Raw genomic sequence first — 17,055 nt, forward strand, 5'->3', positions numbered from 1 at the left:
TTTTCCTCTGTATGACACTGCAGTGTCGATCTCCCTGATTAGGTGGGAAGAGGCTGACTAGACAATGTGGCAATATATGCAGGTAAAACAGAAAGCGGGGACAGACCAGAAGTTGAGATCAGGAGAAAACAGGGAGTTGAGTTGGGGTTGGCAAATGGGATGGTACAAGCTAACCATAGGGAATGCAGTCAAGAGCATGAGAGCATTCACTGAGTGATGTGTAAGCACTGGGATTCAAAGGAAATCTTGAAACTAAGAACAAGAGATTGGGAGTCTGGAAGGGGCAAAGGGAGCCTGCGGGGAGTCAGGGCTGGTGTTTGGGCATTGGAGCAAAGAGTACGGGTGTAGCACTGAGGTGTGGGAGCATTTGCAATTAAATGCAGCTGGACATGTGGGGAGTGGGATGAGTAGGGGATGAATGGCTACTGTGAAGACTGCAGTGTTCTTCAGCAATGTGGGCAGAAAAGAAAGCTGGGTGTTCATGGAGTACATAGACAGATTCTGGAAGCACAGGGCAGATGAGAACTGGAAGGCACTGGGATACTCAAACCTGCTCAGGACAAAGGCATGATCTCGAATACAGATGTAGTAGTTAACACGAAATAAGGAGCACATGTTGAGTATCAGGGATGGTTTGGAATAGGAAAGGGACACAGCAAGGGGTAACAGCAAGAAATGGTAAGTCGTTGAGAAATGACACAAAGACACATTTAAAAAGGCATTTTTAAACATGGAGAGCAAGCGAGAGAAGTGCCCACAATAAAAGAAACTGTACCTCTACAATACGTCAAATGTAACTTGGGGGAAGAAGGGAAGGGAGCCACACATGTACAAAGCAAACTCCAGCCCACAGAAAAGTTTGGCCTCTGGACCTAAACTTATTGGATGGATATACCCCCCATGCTACAGCTGTGTTCCCTTCCTGTTCCGAACCATTCCTGATACTCAACATGTGCTCCTTATTTAGTGTTAACTACGAGACCAGGCCTGTGTCTTAAATAGGTTTGAGCTCCACACCCCAGTGCCTTCCAGTCTTCATTTTCCCTGTTTCCAGAATCTATCTGTACTCCGTTAATACCTATTTTATGGGTATCTTTAAAATCTTCTTGCAAATTATTTAAGTTTTTATTTGTCTCATGATTGCTGAAGAAAGCTGAAAAAAAATAGTTTGAGCCAAATTTATTGATTTATCTTGAGATGCCAGCTCCTGATTTGAAGCTTAGGAACAAAAAGTGAGCAATCTGATCAGTATTTCACAGCATTTGAAAAATCAATAATTATAGGTGATGGAAATTTGAGCCAATCAGGTGCAAATATGATGGACAACTTTGCCAACAAGTACAAATGCGTGCTAAATCCAAGTAATTTAATTTCTAGACTGATTTTTGTGAATAATGAATGAAATGTCATTTTGAGGGGGGAGCTTGGTGAAAATGGGCTCAAGGGACAGAATGGCCTACATCTTTTCCAATCTTCTATGCACTTTTGGGATTGAGGTGCTCCAAAATGATATGCTTGGCAGATGTTTGAAACCAAGCCAACCCAACCTTTAAAATGCATAATAACTTGATAGCCAAGCCAGGCAGGTCCATAGTTCTCCACTGTACTGTTAATTAATTCAGTAACTGGATAGGTAAATCAGTGTCTATGGACTGAGATTCTACCCACTCCCTCCAAATAAGCCTGAAAACTAAATACCACAATGGGAAGGCGAGGCGAGAATGACTGCCCTTGACATCAAGGCAGCATTTGACCGAGTATGACATCAAGAAGCCCGAGCACAACTGAAGTCAATGGGAATAAGGGGGAAAACTTTCTGCTGGTCGGAGTCGTACCTCGCGCAAAGGAAGACGGTTGTGGTTGTTGGAGGTCACTCGTCTCAGCTCCAGAATATCACTGCAGGAGTTCCTCAGGGTAGTGTCCAAGGCCCAACCAGCTTCAGCTGCTTCATCAATGACCTTCCTTCAATTATAAGGTCAGAAGTGGGGATGTTCGCTGATGACTGCACAATATTCAGCACCATTCACAACTCCTCAGATACTGAAGCAGTCTATATAGAAATGCAGTAAGACTGGACAATATCCAGGCTTGGGCTGATAAGTGGCAAGTAACATTCATGCCACACAACTGCCAGGCAATGACAGTCGCCAACAAGAGAAATTCTAACCATCTCCCTTGACATTCAATGGCATTATGATCGCTGAATCCCCCACTATTAACATCCTGAGGGTTACCACTGACCAGAAACTGAACTGGAGTAGCTACATAAATACCGAGGCTACAAGATCAGAGGCTAGGAATCCTGCAGCAAGTAACTCACCTCCTGACTCCCAAAGCCTATCCACCATCTACAAGGCATAAGTCAGGAGCGTGATGGAATACTCTCTACTTGCCTGGATGGGTGCATCTCCAACAGCACTGAAGAAGCTCAACACCATCCAGAACAAGCAGCCTGCTTGATTGCACCCCATCCACAAACATTCACTCCCTTTACCACCAACACACAGTGGCAGCAATGTGTAACATCTATAAGATGCATAGCATGAACGCACCAAGGCTCCAGAGACAGCACCTTCCAAACCCGCGATCTCTACCACCTAGAAGTACAAGGGCAGCAGATGCTTGGGAACACCACCACCTGCAAGTTCCCCTCCAAGCCACACACCATCCTCACTTGGAACTATATCGCCGTTCCTTCACTGTCGCTGGGTCAAAATCCTGGAACTCCCTTCCTAACAGTACTGCGCTGTGGGTGTACCTGCCCCACATGGACTGCAGTGGTTCAAGAAGGCAGCTCACCACCACCTTCTCAAGGGCAATTATGGATGGGCAATAAATGCTGGACTAGCCAGCAACGCCCATATCCCATGAACGAATAAAACAAAAAGGGTAGCTGCACACACTTGACAGCGATTCTCATCCTTGGCTTTATCAATTTATGCTTTGCACTTCAATAAAAGGCATTCAAAAAGGAGATTCAAGGGGTTCAGAGGAAACATGTTCCCACAAAGAAAAAGGGTGAGACGGCCAAATCTAAAGCCCCATGGATGTCAAGGAGCTTACAGGGTAAGGTAAGGCAAAAAAGGAAAGCTTATGTCCGACACCAAGAACTCAACACTACAGAAAGCTAAGAGGAGTATAGTAAAGTGGAGGGGGAAAATCAAAAAAGGAAATTAGGAAAGCAAAGAGGGCATGAAAGAATTTTGGCAAGCAAAATCAAGGTAAACCCAAAGATGTTTTATCAATATATTAAGAGTAAGAGGATAACTAAGGAAGAGTAGGGCCCACAAAAGACCAAAAAGGTAACCTATGTGTAAGGGCAGAAGATGTTGATATGGTTCTTAATGAATACTTTGCGTCTGTCTTCACAAAAGAGAGGGATGATACAGATATTGTAGTTAAGGAGGAGGAGTGTGAAGTATTGGATGTGATAAACATAGGGAGAGGGGAAGTATTAATGGGAATAGCATCCTTGAAAGTTGATAAATCACCAGGGCCGGATGAAATGTACCCTAGGCCGTTAAAAGAAGCGAAAGAGGAAATAGCAGAAGGTCTGACCATCATTTTCCAGTCCTCAATGGATACAGGTGTGGTGCCGGAGGATTGGAGAACTGCTAACGTTATACCTCTGTTAAAAAAGGGAGCAAGGGATAGACTGAATAATTACAGGCCAATCAGTCTAACCTCAGTCATGGGCAAATTATCGGAATCTATTCTGAGAGACAGGATAAACTGTCACTTAGAAAGGCACAGGTTATTCAAGGATAGTCAGCACGGAATAGTTAAGGGAAGATCTTATTTGACCAACTTGAGTGAATTTTTGAAGAAATAACAAGGAGGTTAGATGAGGGTAGTGCAGTTGATGTGGTCTACATGGATTTTAGCAAGGCTTTTGACAAGGTCCCACATGGCAGATTGGTTAAAAAAAAATCCCATGGGATCCAGGGAAATGCAGCTAAGTGGATACAAAATTGGCTCAGTGGCAGGAAACTAAGGTTAATTATTGACGGGTGTTTTAGCGACTGGAGGGCTGTTTCCAGTGGCGTTCCGCAGGGCTTAGTACTGGGTCCCCTGCTTTTTGTGGTATAGATTAACGTTTCGGACATAAATGTAGGGGGCATGATCAAGAAGTTTGCAGACAACACAAAGATTGGCTGTGTGGTAGATAGCTAGGAGGATAGCTGTAGGCTACAGGAAGATATTGATGGTCTGGTCAGGTGGGCAGAAAAGTGGCAAATGGAATTCAACCTGGAGAAGTGTGAGGTGATGCATTTGAAGAGGTCAAACAAGACAAAAGGAATAATTGATAAATGGGAAAATACTGAGAAGTGTAGAGGAAGTGAGGGACCTTGGAGTGAATGTCTACAGATCCCTGAAGGTAGCAGGACAGGTTGGTAAGGTGGCTAAGGCGGAATATGGAATCCTTTCCCTTATTAGACAAGTATAGAATATAAGAGCAGGGAAGTTATGCTGGAACTGCATAACTCATTGGTTAGGACACAACTTGAGTACTGTGTGCAGTTCTGGTCACCTCATTACAGAAAGTATGTAATTGCACTAGAGAGGGTACATAGTAGATTTACGAGGATGTTGCCAACACTGGAAAAATGTAGCTATGAGGAAAGATTGGATAGGCTAGGGTGTTCTCCTTGGAACAAAGAAGGCTGAGGGGGAGATCTGATTGAAATGTACAAAATTTTGACGGGCCTGGATAGAGTGGAGGTAAAGGGCCTATTCACCTTAGCAGAGAATTCAGTGACTAGGGGGCATATATTTAAAGTGACTGGTGGAAAAATTAGAGGGGAGATGAGGAAAAACTTTTCACCCAGAGGTTGGTGAGGGTCTAGAACTCACTGCTTGAAAGGGTAGTTGAGACAGAAACCCTCAACTCATTCAAAAGGAGTCTGCGTATGCACCTTAAGTGTCGTAATCTGCAGGGCTACAGACCAAATGCTGGAAGGTGGGATTAGAATAGCTCTGGAAGTGGTTCAAGAGTTCACCTACCTAGGCTCAACTATCACCAGTAACCTGTCTCTAGATGCAGAAATCAACAAGCGCATGGGTAAGGCTTCCACTGCTATGTTCAGACTGGCCAAGAGAGTGTGGGAAAATGGCGCACTGACACGGAACACAAAAGTCCGAGTGTATCAGGCCTGTGTCCTCAGTACCTTGCTCTACGGCAGCGAGGCCTGGACAACGTATGCCAGCCAAGAGCGACGTCTCAATTCATTCCATCTTCGCTGCCTTCGGAGAATACTTGGCATCAGGTGGCAGGACTATATCTCCAACACAGAAGTCCTTGAAGCGGCCAACATCCCCAGCTTATACACACTACTGAGTCAGCGGCGCTTGAGATGGCTTGGCCATGTGAGCCGCATGGAAGATGGCAGGATCCCCAAAGACACATTGTACAGCGAGCTCGCCACTGGTATCAGACCCACCGGCCGTCCATGTCTCCGTTATAAAGACGTCTGCAAACGCGACATGAAATCGTGTGACATTGATCACAAGTCGTGGGAGTCAGTTGCCAGCATTCGCCAGAGCTGGCGGGCAGCCATAAAGACAGGGCTAAATTGTGGCGAGTCGAAGAGACTTAGTAGTTGGCAGGAAAAAAGACAGAGGCGCAAGGGGAGAGCCAACTGTGCAACAGCCCCAACAAACAAATTTCTCTGCAGCACCTGTGGAAGAGCCTGTCACTCTAGAATTGGCCTTTATAGCCACTCCAGGCGCTGCTTCACAAACCACTGACCACCTCCAGGCGCGTATCCATTGTCTCTCGAGATAAGGAGGCCCAAAAGAAAGATCACCACTTAATTCTTATCTTACATTGGCACAACATACTAGTAAGCAAACCTATTATTTATGGAATATTAAAATGCATTAACAAATTAATGTAATAAGTCCAAACCAGCATAATTGAAAGTGTTAGAACTCTAGACGTCATTTATAACAGCTGCAATTAGGTGTTACAGTTCTATCATTCAGAGGCAACGTACAAATAATGCATTCAATGTACTGATTTGAGTATCAGATCAAGAGGTCCAGGAAACTCTCATTGGTCAAAACAGTTTTGATCAGCTGCTGAACCATGATGAAAATACTAAAGTAATATAGTTACTCAAATATCATAAAGAGATTATCATGTTAACTACAAACTACTAATTTTACTTGAATTTGCCTTGACGTCTCTTTTGTTCCCTTCTATTCTCTGTATTGTGTTTAACAATTCTCAATTTACTTTTTTTCTACCTGATTTAAACAACCCTACATCTTTTCCCAGGTTCCACCACTTCCTTATAAAATTAAATTTGAAAGCCTTCTGATTACCTACACACCCACCTTGCATTTTGAAGCTGGAAGCATGTTGAGAAACCCAATTATAATTAGCTGAACACCAACTTCAAAAGCCAGTTTTCCAGGCAATAGAAAGCCTAACCTCAATTGACTCATCACATCAATAAGAAAGACAGACTTGCATTTATATAGCACTTTTCACGACCACCGGACATCTCAATGGACATTACAGTTAATTAAGTACTTTATGAAGTGTAGTCACTGTTGAGTTGTAGGAAACGCGGCAGCTAATTTGCACACAGCAAACTCCCACAAACAGCAATGTGATAATGACTAGATAATCTGCATTTGTGATGTTGATTGAGGGATAAATATTGACCAAGACACCAGGGATAACTCCCCTGCTCTTGGTCAATATAGTGCCGTGGGATACTTTACATTAACCCAAGCAAGCAGATGGGGCCTTGGTTTACCGTCTCATCTGAAAGATAGCACCTGCGACAGTGCAGTGCTCCCTCAGTACTGTACTGGAGTGTCGGCCTTCACTTTTGTGCTCAAGGCCTGGAGGTGGGACTTGAACCCGGAACCTTGCCACTCAATGGCAAGTGTGCTACCAACTGAGCCACGGCGGACACCTGACATCATATGTAGGTTAATCGTTTCACAGCAATATCGTCCCAGTAACACCTGACTGCAACCTAGAAAAGCAACTCATCTACAAAGTTCAATAGGTTATTGATTATTTTAGCTGCTACGATACACACTTGTCTTTAAATGCTGACAGGTCGAGACTCTCACAATGGTTCAATTAGAAAAAACATATGTCGCTGAGCCACATATCGTAAAACTAAGAACTGAAGTAAGGACCTGCTGATCTAAGTTTGCTAGTTAGGTGAATTGAGCTTAGGTGGCCCCACTATTAGTGACGTTAGGGCCCCTAAGAAAAGGAAACAAAAACAGCCATGGCTTCTAATCCCAATGACTAAGTGCATGCGGACAAAAGACAAGGATAGAATCAGCCTTGCTTGTAATGACCCAGATTTAAAAATCTCACTATTACACATGAATAAAGCTGATGTGGAAATGGACCAGTAGCAGTGGAATTGTGTTCCAGCAAGGAGTTAATGCCTCCCTGAGGTGAACAGTTTTACAATTAAAAAAGGGTGATTTTTTTTGTACCAGTCTCTTTTCCAGATTCCTTGTCAATTTCTTACCGAGATGGCAAAGACTAGCTTAGTTCATTCCTTGGTCTCCTTCCTATTTATTGAGATACTTTTGCAGTTTCTACTTTTACGTTCACAAGAAAACTAACAGCTGCATATCAACTATCAGCTGCAGTTTATATGTTCTGTGCTGTAGGCTTTTTAACATTTTACTTAAAAAGTCCGAAAGGTAGATATGACCCAAAGGAAGCAGCAGACACATTGTAGAACCATAAATAATGTTCCAATTGCAAATTATCCTGCTTTTCACAACTTAAATTTGTTTACCAACTCCAGCATATAGTTTTATCTATGAGTAATCACTTCTGAAGTACTAGTAGTGAATGATGACTAATTAATACAAGTTAAATTCAAGACAGATGTGAGAGGATTAAACCAGTTACATCCCTTCGTTTGACAGATTACAGGCTCCACTTATACTACCTATAAATCTTAACCTAAAATCTAATTCTACATCATTTTAACAGTTTCTTTTCCCTGACTATATCACAGGCTCCCTGAGAAACACTGGTGTGAAATTCAGACTAGCCATTTTGTCTCCAGGGTTAAATTCAAATCCAAGTCCCAAGTGAAAGGACACGAAGCTATCTAGTTTCCAGCTAAAGAATGATGATTTTCAACTTAACTGGAGAACAGTAATGCACTGACAATTCAGGATGCTTCCTCAGCATCCCTCTAGGGTTTCCACCTTCATAAGAATCAGAACTTGGTAGTTTACTTGCACATTTTTTTCTTATAATATCGAATGAAAACTGATCAGCCTTGATATATGCAGCAATGAGTCACAGGTCACTGAAAGGTCAGTTATTATGAAGTGGCTCTTTTCACTGGTCACATAGCTACCTATTGTCAAGTCATCTGATGGCAATGATCTATCCTGCTAAAGGTCTTCGGCTCTGGTTGCAATTACAGTGTGCTTGCTTGTCCAGAAGAGTCAAGTAAGACTCGCTGTTCAAACTGACAAGATTCTCTGCACATGAAATGATGGACATTACCGATGTAATCATAGATAATGGTTCTGGGCTCTGCAAATCCGGGTTAGTTGCTGACAGCCTTCCAACATCAGTAATACCATCCATTGTAGGTATCTTCAAAGTCAAGGGGAACACACATGAAGCATCCCACACAGAAAATTATTTTGGAAAAAAGGCTCTAGCTAAAAGAGGCAGTGGGTCCTTAAAGTACCCTATTGAACGTGGTATAGTAACCTCTTGGGAACTTTTGGAGAAGCTCTGGAAGCATGTTTATACATCGGAACTTCATATCAAATCAAAAGAGAGACCAGTTTTGATGACTACTGCTCCACTGACTTCTTTCATTAACAGAGAAAAGATGGCAGAAATAATGTTTGAATGTTTTAATGTGCCAGCTATGTATGTAGCTATTCCTGCAACTTTGGCACTCTATGCATCAGGACGGACTAGGGGAATAGTCCTAGACAGTGGTTTCGGATTAACTGACGCCGTACCCATTTATGAAGGCTACTACCTGCCCGATGCTGTCAAAAGACTGAAACTTGCTGGAAATGATATCACTGAAAATTTGAGGAGACTTCTATTGGAAAGTGGACATAATATCCCAAATACAATTCATAAGGAAACCTTTGAGAACATCAAGGAAACATTGTGCTATATTGCTCTAGATCCTAAGCTGGAGAGCAAAAGTCAAACAGATGACATTCAACAGGAGTATACACTCCCTGATGGCACTCTCATCACACTCCAAAAAGAGCTCTTCAAAGCGCCAGAACTACTCTTCACAACTTCCAACGTACGTTGTGAAGAACCTGGAATTCATAAATTGATCTATGACAGTATTTTAAAATGTGATAGAAGCTTGAGGAAAGATCTATTTAGCAACATATTACTATCTGGTGGTTCCACTCTTTTCCTGGGTCTGGAAGAAAGATTGCTGAAGGAGATTAAATTCCAAGTTCCTAGCGGATTACCAGTTAAAGTCATTGCACCACCAAACAGAAATAATTCTGTTTGGATGGGTGCCTCAATTTTAACTAGCTTGACAGCATTTAAGGATATGTGGGTTACTAGCAATGATTACAGAGAATATGGGCCAGCTATCATTAACAAAAGGTGTTTTTAGGATTAACTTACGTGACTAATTAAATTTTGACTGCGTAAGATCAAATACTTTAATAAATAGTCCAAAACTCATAGAAATTTTGTTTGATGGTCAAACATGAAGAATTTAGTTTACTTATGAGCATAACCTGACTGTACTTGTAGCTTATAGAATCCAGGAGAGTCCAATAACTCCAGCCTCAAGGACTTTGCAAACCGGAAACAATATCACACTGCAATGGTGTTAAACTGAATTAGTGCATGACTGCCCTTTCCAGAGAGTCTCCCTCCAAATCCCTCTGGAATTAATTGGTCCTTGACACCAAATTTACACTGACAGTTTACCATCAGTGTGAAGTTAAAATCATTTAACACTAATGATAAACTTGCAGTATAAATGTATATATGATTAAGACCATAACTGCCAGCATTAAAAATAATAGTACTGCTGGATGACTTAAATTTAAGCTGAAGATTTTACTGTATCTGAGAGCAGGTGTCCTGTCTCTCGAGGTTATAACTGCTGGTTGTCTTCCTTACAGCCTGCTATGAAGCTGCAACCACTAAGTTCCCTTCTTACAGCCTGTCTGCCTTCAGAAAATCAGTTACATTTAATTGGGCTCAAAAGTCAATAGCTTATTGTCTTGTTCCAATACACGAAGTCCAGAAGTCTGGTTTCACAGAGCCACCTGGGCCTTCCATTGTTCTCAGGTGTTAACAGCTGCTTTGTACATTTGCATCTTCAGAATCACTGACCCCTTGTTTACGACCCAAAGGTCTGGGAGGATGAAACCAGTTGTTCTTCAGGTGCTATCCCTGCAATCCATTTTTTCAAAAAAGGACTTGATCTGTGTTCTCTGTTGTCCCGGTAACCCAGATTTCTGTCTTGTACTTTAGCAGAATAGATGTGAGCTCACCTGACTCTCTGGGGTCCACCTTAAAAACTTTTTAAAATCACTATTTTTAAAACATAATCAAGTTACAAAGTCCAGAGTTCATAACAATTACGGTTTGCCTTTTTTTACTGTCAGCAATTTGAGCTCCCAGATAATTTTTCGTGGTATCAAATCCAAGCTGAATGTGGGTTCTATAAATTTTTACAACTTCCTCACATCACTGCAATCTTGCGGCATCACAAAACGATAAGATGGTGCTCTGAAATGAATGTCTGTGTCTGCCCCATCTTTGGATGTCCAGAACAGAACTATGTATTATCTGTTTTATTAGTTATCACCCCTCATCAAATCCAAACATATGTCCCAGTATTTTTTGTTTTTCTTGATACACTGTCTATGCGGTCCTCCTTCCAGGGCACAAAATGAATCTCAACTTGCATTTATATAGTTTCTTTAATGAAGATAAATGTCCCATGATGCTTTGCAGTAGCTAAATCAGATGAAAAGTAATACTGAATCAAAGATGATGTTAGGAAGGGTGACCAAAAAACATGTCAGAGATGGATTGAAAGGAGGGTCTTAGAAGGGAGGTGGACAGACAGACAGGTTTAGGGAGAGAATTCCAGAGCATAGGGTTTAGATAGCTGAAGGAGGAAATCTTACATGGAATTACATAGAATCTACAGTACAGAAACAGCCTATTTGGTCCAATAGATCTGCACTGCACAATAGCCTTCCTCAACTTGGGCGGCACAGTGCTGCAGTGGTTATCAATGCAGCCTCAGTTCCAGCGACCCAGGTTCAGTTCTGGGTACTGCCTGTGCGGAGTTTGCAAGTTCTCCCTGTGATGGCGGAGGTTTCCGCCGGGTGCTCCGGTTTCCTCCCACAGCCAAAGACTTGCAGGTTGATAGGTAAATTAGCCATTGTAAATTGTCCCTAGTGTAGGTAGGTGGTAGGAGAATGGTGGGGATGTGGTAGGGAATATGGGATTAATGTAGTATTAGTATAAATGGGTGGTTGTTGGTCGGTACAGACTCGGTGGGCCGAAGGGCCTTGTTTCAGTGCTGTATCTCTAAATAAATAAACCTAATTTCCTCATTCTACCCGATCCCAATAACGGTCAACTTCCTTCTCCCTTATGTTGCATCAAGTCATCCCTTATAAATGTCAATATCATCTGCATTACTCTATGAGAGCAAGTTCCACATTTTCACCACTTTGTGAAGAAATTCCTCCAAATTTCTTAATTTGATCTGTTAGTGGTTATCTTATATTTATGTCCCCTTGTTCTAGATCCACCCTCATAACAGTTTGTCCATATCTACCCTATTTAACCTGGTCATAAAAGACCTTTGTCTAGTATCCTGCCATGAGGAAAAATGCCGACTTGCTCAATCTTGTGATAGTTACATCCTTTCAATTCTGGTAATATCCTTGTAAACCTTCTCTGGTTTTACATGAAGGTAGTGATAATCTCCCTGTTTTCATACTCAATTCCCCCAGAACCCCAGTACATTGCAAGCTTATGGCTTTATCAACTTGCGTTGCTACTTTTAGCTATTTGTGTAACTGTATGCCCTCTCCCTTCCTTAATTCTCCTTTTGTTACTTATGTGCCTATAGAATACTTTGCTTTTAATCTTCTTGGATATTTTTGTGTCATATTTCCTCTTTGTCTTTGTAATAGTCTTTTGAACCTCTTTCCTAAGCACATTATATTCCCTTTTGCAATTCTCTGCTTTATATATGTTCTTTGCATATGCCTTTTTGTTCCGATTGGATTTTTATCATCTCTTTATTCACCAATGGCAGCTCTTTCTTGGCTTGTTTGCTCTTAATTTTTAATGTAATAAATTTCTCCAGAACTCACTCACTCTATTGATCAACTGCTGTTCCACTTCTCTTTCTCCGGTTTACCTCCCTGAGCTCCATCCTCATTCCCTCATAGTTGACTTTTTTGCCTAATCTATTACTCTGGTATTTGTACTACCTGTATCTCTCAATTATCATAAATGCTATTATATTCACTACTCCCCAGGTGTTCTCCCAAGCTTACCTGTTAACTGATCCGGTTCATTTCCCACTACTAGGGCCAGCAGTGCTTCTGATCTTGAGCGTTGGTTCAGAAAGGAGTCCTGTACACCATTAAAAAAAAACCATTCTCCCCTTTCACTTCGTCTCCCTGCCAGTGTATTTTGTGGTAGCTGAAATCCCCCATGATTATGATTCTGTGTTGTTCACTTATTTCAGAGTTTTTCCTACATATTTCTCCCTCCACTTCCTTTCCACCATTTGGTGGTATCTAAGAGTGTGACCAATCTCTTCCTATTATTTTATCTCAATCCATATGGATTCTGTTTCTCTTTCTTCAGTTAGTTATGTCCTTTCGTACTACTGCCATTACGTTATTTCTGATTAACACAGCCACACTACTTCTTCCTTCCATCTTTTTAAAAAAAAATTATAACCTGCAATATTTAACTGCCAGTTCTGCACAATTCTACAACAACATTTATATGATCCCTATTACATCTATTTATGCACTTCAAAAATCCACCCTTGACCCCTCTTGCCGTTGAAGACCAACATCCATTCTCTAACAAAAACCTTTCCTTTCCAAAGTCCTTGGAACATGTTGCCTCCCAAGTCCATACCCATTTTTCTCACAACTCTAAGTTTGAACCTTTCCAATCAGGTTTCCACTTCTGCCACAGCAATGAAGTGGCCTTGATCAAAGTCACAAATGGCATGTTGTGTTACTGTGGTGCACTCTGTCTTCTCAACCTCCTTGACCTGTCTGTAGCTTTTGGCATGGTTAACCACATGATCCTTCTCCAATGCCTCTCCTCCGTTGCAACGCTGCATGAGGCTGCCCTCCATTCTTATCTATTCACTTATAGCTAGGAATTCTCCTGCAATGGCTTCTCTTTGCGTTCCCACACTGTTATATCTGGAATCGCACCATGGATCTATCCTTGGCTTTCTCCTATTTCTCATGTTATACACTGCCCATTAGTGACATCAACCAAAAATACATCAATTTCTACCTGTATACTGACAACGCCTAACTCTATCTCAATACTACCTCCATTGATCTGTTCATTGTCTGCATTGTCAGGCTGCTTGTCTGACATCCAGTACTAGATATTTTCTCCAGTTCAGCACTGGGAAGATTGAAGACATCTGACTCCATTCCCTAGCCACCAATTCCACCCCCATCCATGGCCACTCCCTGAGGCTGAACCAGACTGTTTACAAACTTAAATAATTTGATCCTGAGCTGCGCTTCTGTCCCTATATCCCCTCCATCACTATGACCTGCTACTACCTCTAACATGGCCCCTCTTCATCCCTACCTCAGCCCATATGCTGTTAAAACCCATATTTTGGTTACCTCAATACTCAACTATTCCAATACTCTCTCCTGGTCAGTCTCCCATTTTCTATCCTCCATAAACTTGAGCTGATCCCCAAACTCTGCTGCTTGTATTTAACTTCCAGCGAGTCCCATTCACCCATTATTCCTGTGCTAGCTGACCTACATTGACACCCCATGTTAATCTGTTAATTGTGTATCAATTGTTGGATTATATGCAGGTGGTGGGTGTTAATTGGGGTCTTACTTGAGCACGTCAGCAGACACTTACTGAGACTGGTGGAGGGTTTGAGTGATGAACTACATGTCTGCAATCCTTTTACTCAGTACAATAAATGTGATACTGAGTAAAGATAGGCTCCAGCATTATCCTTCCATAACAAGCTTTCTGGAGTTTAAACACCCCAAACTTAAAATTCTGATCTTTGTGTTCAAAGCTCTCCACGGCATCCCTATCTCTGTAACCTCCACCCACCATTTCTCCAATTCTGGACAATTGTGCATCCCCAACTTCCTTTGTGTCCACTTTTGTGGCAGTACTTTCAGCTATCTAGGCCCTAAGCTCCAGAACTGCCTCCTTAAACCTCTCCTCTCTGTCCCTACCTCTTTGACCAAGCTTTTAGACACCTGTTCGAATATCTTCTTTAACTGTCAATTTATTTTATTGTCAAATTACACTCCTGTGAAGCACCTTGGAACTATGTTAAAAGGTGTTGTATAAATGCAGAGTTATCATTGTTTTAATTATTACCTGCAAAATCTTCTGTTTTGATGCTCTGGACATTGCTAAACAGGCGATTCAATATGCCATTATTTTTCATTACTCCTGCCTCAGGATGAAGAGAGGTCCTTGTTGGGCAAATAGAGACTCCAAGGTAGAACCATAGAAAGGTTTCAGCACAGAAAGAGGCCATTCAGCCCATCATGACTGCACCAGCTGAAAAAACCAGCCACCCAATCTCATCCCACCTTGTAGCACCTGGTCAATTGCCTTGCAGGTTACAGCACTTCAGGTGCTGGTCAAAGTACCTTTTGAATGGTTTGAGGGTTTCTGCCTCCACCACCGATCTGGGCAGTGAATTCCACACACCCAGCACCTTCTGAGTGAAAAGGTTGTTCCTCATGTCCCCTCTAATTCTTCTACCAATCAAGTTAAATCTGTGTCCCCTAGTAATTGACCTCTCCACTAGGGGAAAACAGGACCTGCCGACTCTATCTAGGCCCCTTATAATTTTGTACACCTCAATTAAGTCACCCCTCAGCCTTCTCTGTTCTAAGGAAAACAAACCTCTCCTCTGTACTCTCTCCAGACCAATTATGTCCTTCCTGTAATGTGGTGACCAGAACTGTAGACAATACTCCAGCTTGGCCTAACCAGCGTTTTATACAGTTCTAGCATTACATTCCTGCTTTGGTTCTATACCTCGGCCAATACAGGCAAGCATTCCATATGCCTTCTTCACTTTATCTACCTGTCCTGCCACCTCAGGGGCCTGTGGACATGCACTCCAAGGTCTCTCACTTCCTCTATCCCTCTCAATATCCTCCTATTTATTGTGTATCCACTTGCTTTGTTTGCCCTTCCCAAATGCATTACCTGACACTTCTCCAGATCGAATTCTAATTGCCACTTTTCTGCCCAACCAAACCATTGATATAATTCTGGAGTCTACAGCTATCCTCTTCACTTTCAACTACACGGCCAAGTTTTGCGTCATCAGCAAATTTCCCAATCATGCCTCCCACATTTAAGTCCAAATCATTAATATATACCACAAACAGCAAGGGATCCAACACTGAGCCCTGTGGAATGCCACTAGAAACAGCTTTCCATTCACAAAAACATCCGTCGACTACTACCCTTTGTTCCCTGGCCCTGAGCCAATTCTGGATCCAACTCACCACATTGCCCTGTATCCCTTGGGCTTTTACTTCTCTGACCAGTCTGCCATGTGGGACCTTGTCAAATGCCTTACTAAAATCCATGTAAACAACATCCACTGCACTACCCTCATCAATCCTCCTTATTACTTCCTCAAAGAATTCAATTAAGTCAGTAAGACATGACCTTCCCTTAACAAATCCATGCAGACTATCCCTGGTTAATCCGTACCTTTCTAAATGACAGTTTATCCTGTCCATCAGAATTGATTCTAATAATTTGCCCACCACCGAGGTCAGACTGACCAGGCTATAATTATTTGGTCTATCCCTTGCACCCTTTTTAAACAATGGTACAACATTTGCAGACTTCCAATCCTCTGGTACCTCGCCTGTATCTAGTGAGGATTTGAAGATGATCCTCAGAGCATCCACTATTTCCTCCCTGTCTTCCTTTAACAGCCTGAGATACAGTCCCATCCGCCCTGGTGATTTATCCACTTTCAGGGATGTCCTCTCTCGTTATGTTTATCGCACCTAATATTTCACACTCCTCCTCTTTAACTACAATGTCTGCATCATCCTTCTCCTTTGTGAAGACAGAAACAAAGTACTCAGTAGGACAGTCTGCCAAATAAAATATTTTTCATGGTTGCCTAGTCCAAATAGTGGTGCCTGGTAAATGAATGTGCATTAGTTCATTAATCTGCTATAGCAGGTGCTCAAGAACGAGTTATAAAATCACTGCCCTGCAGGTTTCCTTCCAGTTAATTGGCAAAAATGCACCATAAGCTGCCTGACAAATTATTGTTTGTTATCATAGAACATACAGCAAATTGCTTATGTGACAGAACCAAATTGCTGTCTAACTACTCATCATGCTGGAGCCCTATGGACTTTATACAAGGCTAGCCACCTTTCTAACTGAGACAGAGGGAGAGCGATATGAGCGGAGAAAGGGAGAAAATGTAAGGAATTGGTCACAATTGCTTGATTTAAATGAAAGTGGAATACAACCATTAGAAGGAAACCCTGGTGTGTTCTGTCTAGTGCTTGGATCTCACTGCAGTGTCAGCGAAAGTACAGTCTTTCAGAAGACATACTAAGAAACTTGAAAGGAGGGTAAGTTTTCTTGCCCAACACCAAAGGATGTTCTGCTAAATGGTCATTGAAAGATTTGAATGGTAACCATATAAATGAATGGAGCTGGATCTCAGGTGTAGGCCAACAAGATCTAGATCTAGCTATTAAAATTAAAATTGATTGCATGTGGTGCACTCTTCCTGTCTGCAAACCTTACATCTTGTC

At 42.0% G+C, this 17,055-nt stretch overlaps 2 protein-coding genes across 5 annotated transcripts in view; one reads left to right on the forward strand and one right to left on the reverse strand.

The window, feature by feature from the left end:
- The window catches only part of kiaa0232 (KIAA0232 ortholog), a 141,087-nt gene that overhangs the window by 93,957 nt on the left and 30,075 nt on the right, over positions 1–17,055 (reverse strand). The window lies entirely within an intron of this gene.
- LOC137359058 (actin-1-like) lies at positions 8,499–9,617 on the forward strand. 2 transcript variants are annotated; one of them, XM_068025242.1, is made up of 2 exons: positions 8,499–9,090; positions 9,271–9,617. In XM_068025242.1, the coding sequence occupies exons 1-2, from the start codon at positions 8,499–8,501 to the stop codon at positions 9,615–9,617; spliced, it is 939 nt and encodes a 312-aa protein (XP_067881343.1). The 2 variants fall into 2 exon arrangements, with proteins under 2 accessions (XP_067881343.1, XP_067881287.1); XM_068025186.1 differs by having other exon boundaries at positions 8,499–9,617.

This window comes from Heterodontus francisci, chromosome 1, assembly GCF_036365525.1.
Source record: "Heterodontus francisci isolate sHetFra1 chromosome 1, sHetFra1.hap1, whole genome shotgun sequence".
NCBI classification, from domain to species: Eukaryota; Metazoa; Chordata; class Chondrichthyes; order Heterodontiformes; family Heterodontidae; genus Heterodontus; species Heterodontus francisci.

Excerpts from the sequence above, each read along its gene's own strand:
- LOC137359058 (XM_068025186.1), top strand. The coding sequence starts at position 8,499 with ATGATGGACATTACCGATGTAATCATAGATAATGGTTCTGGGCTCTGC.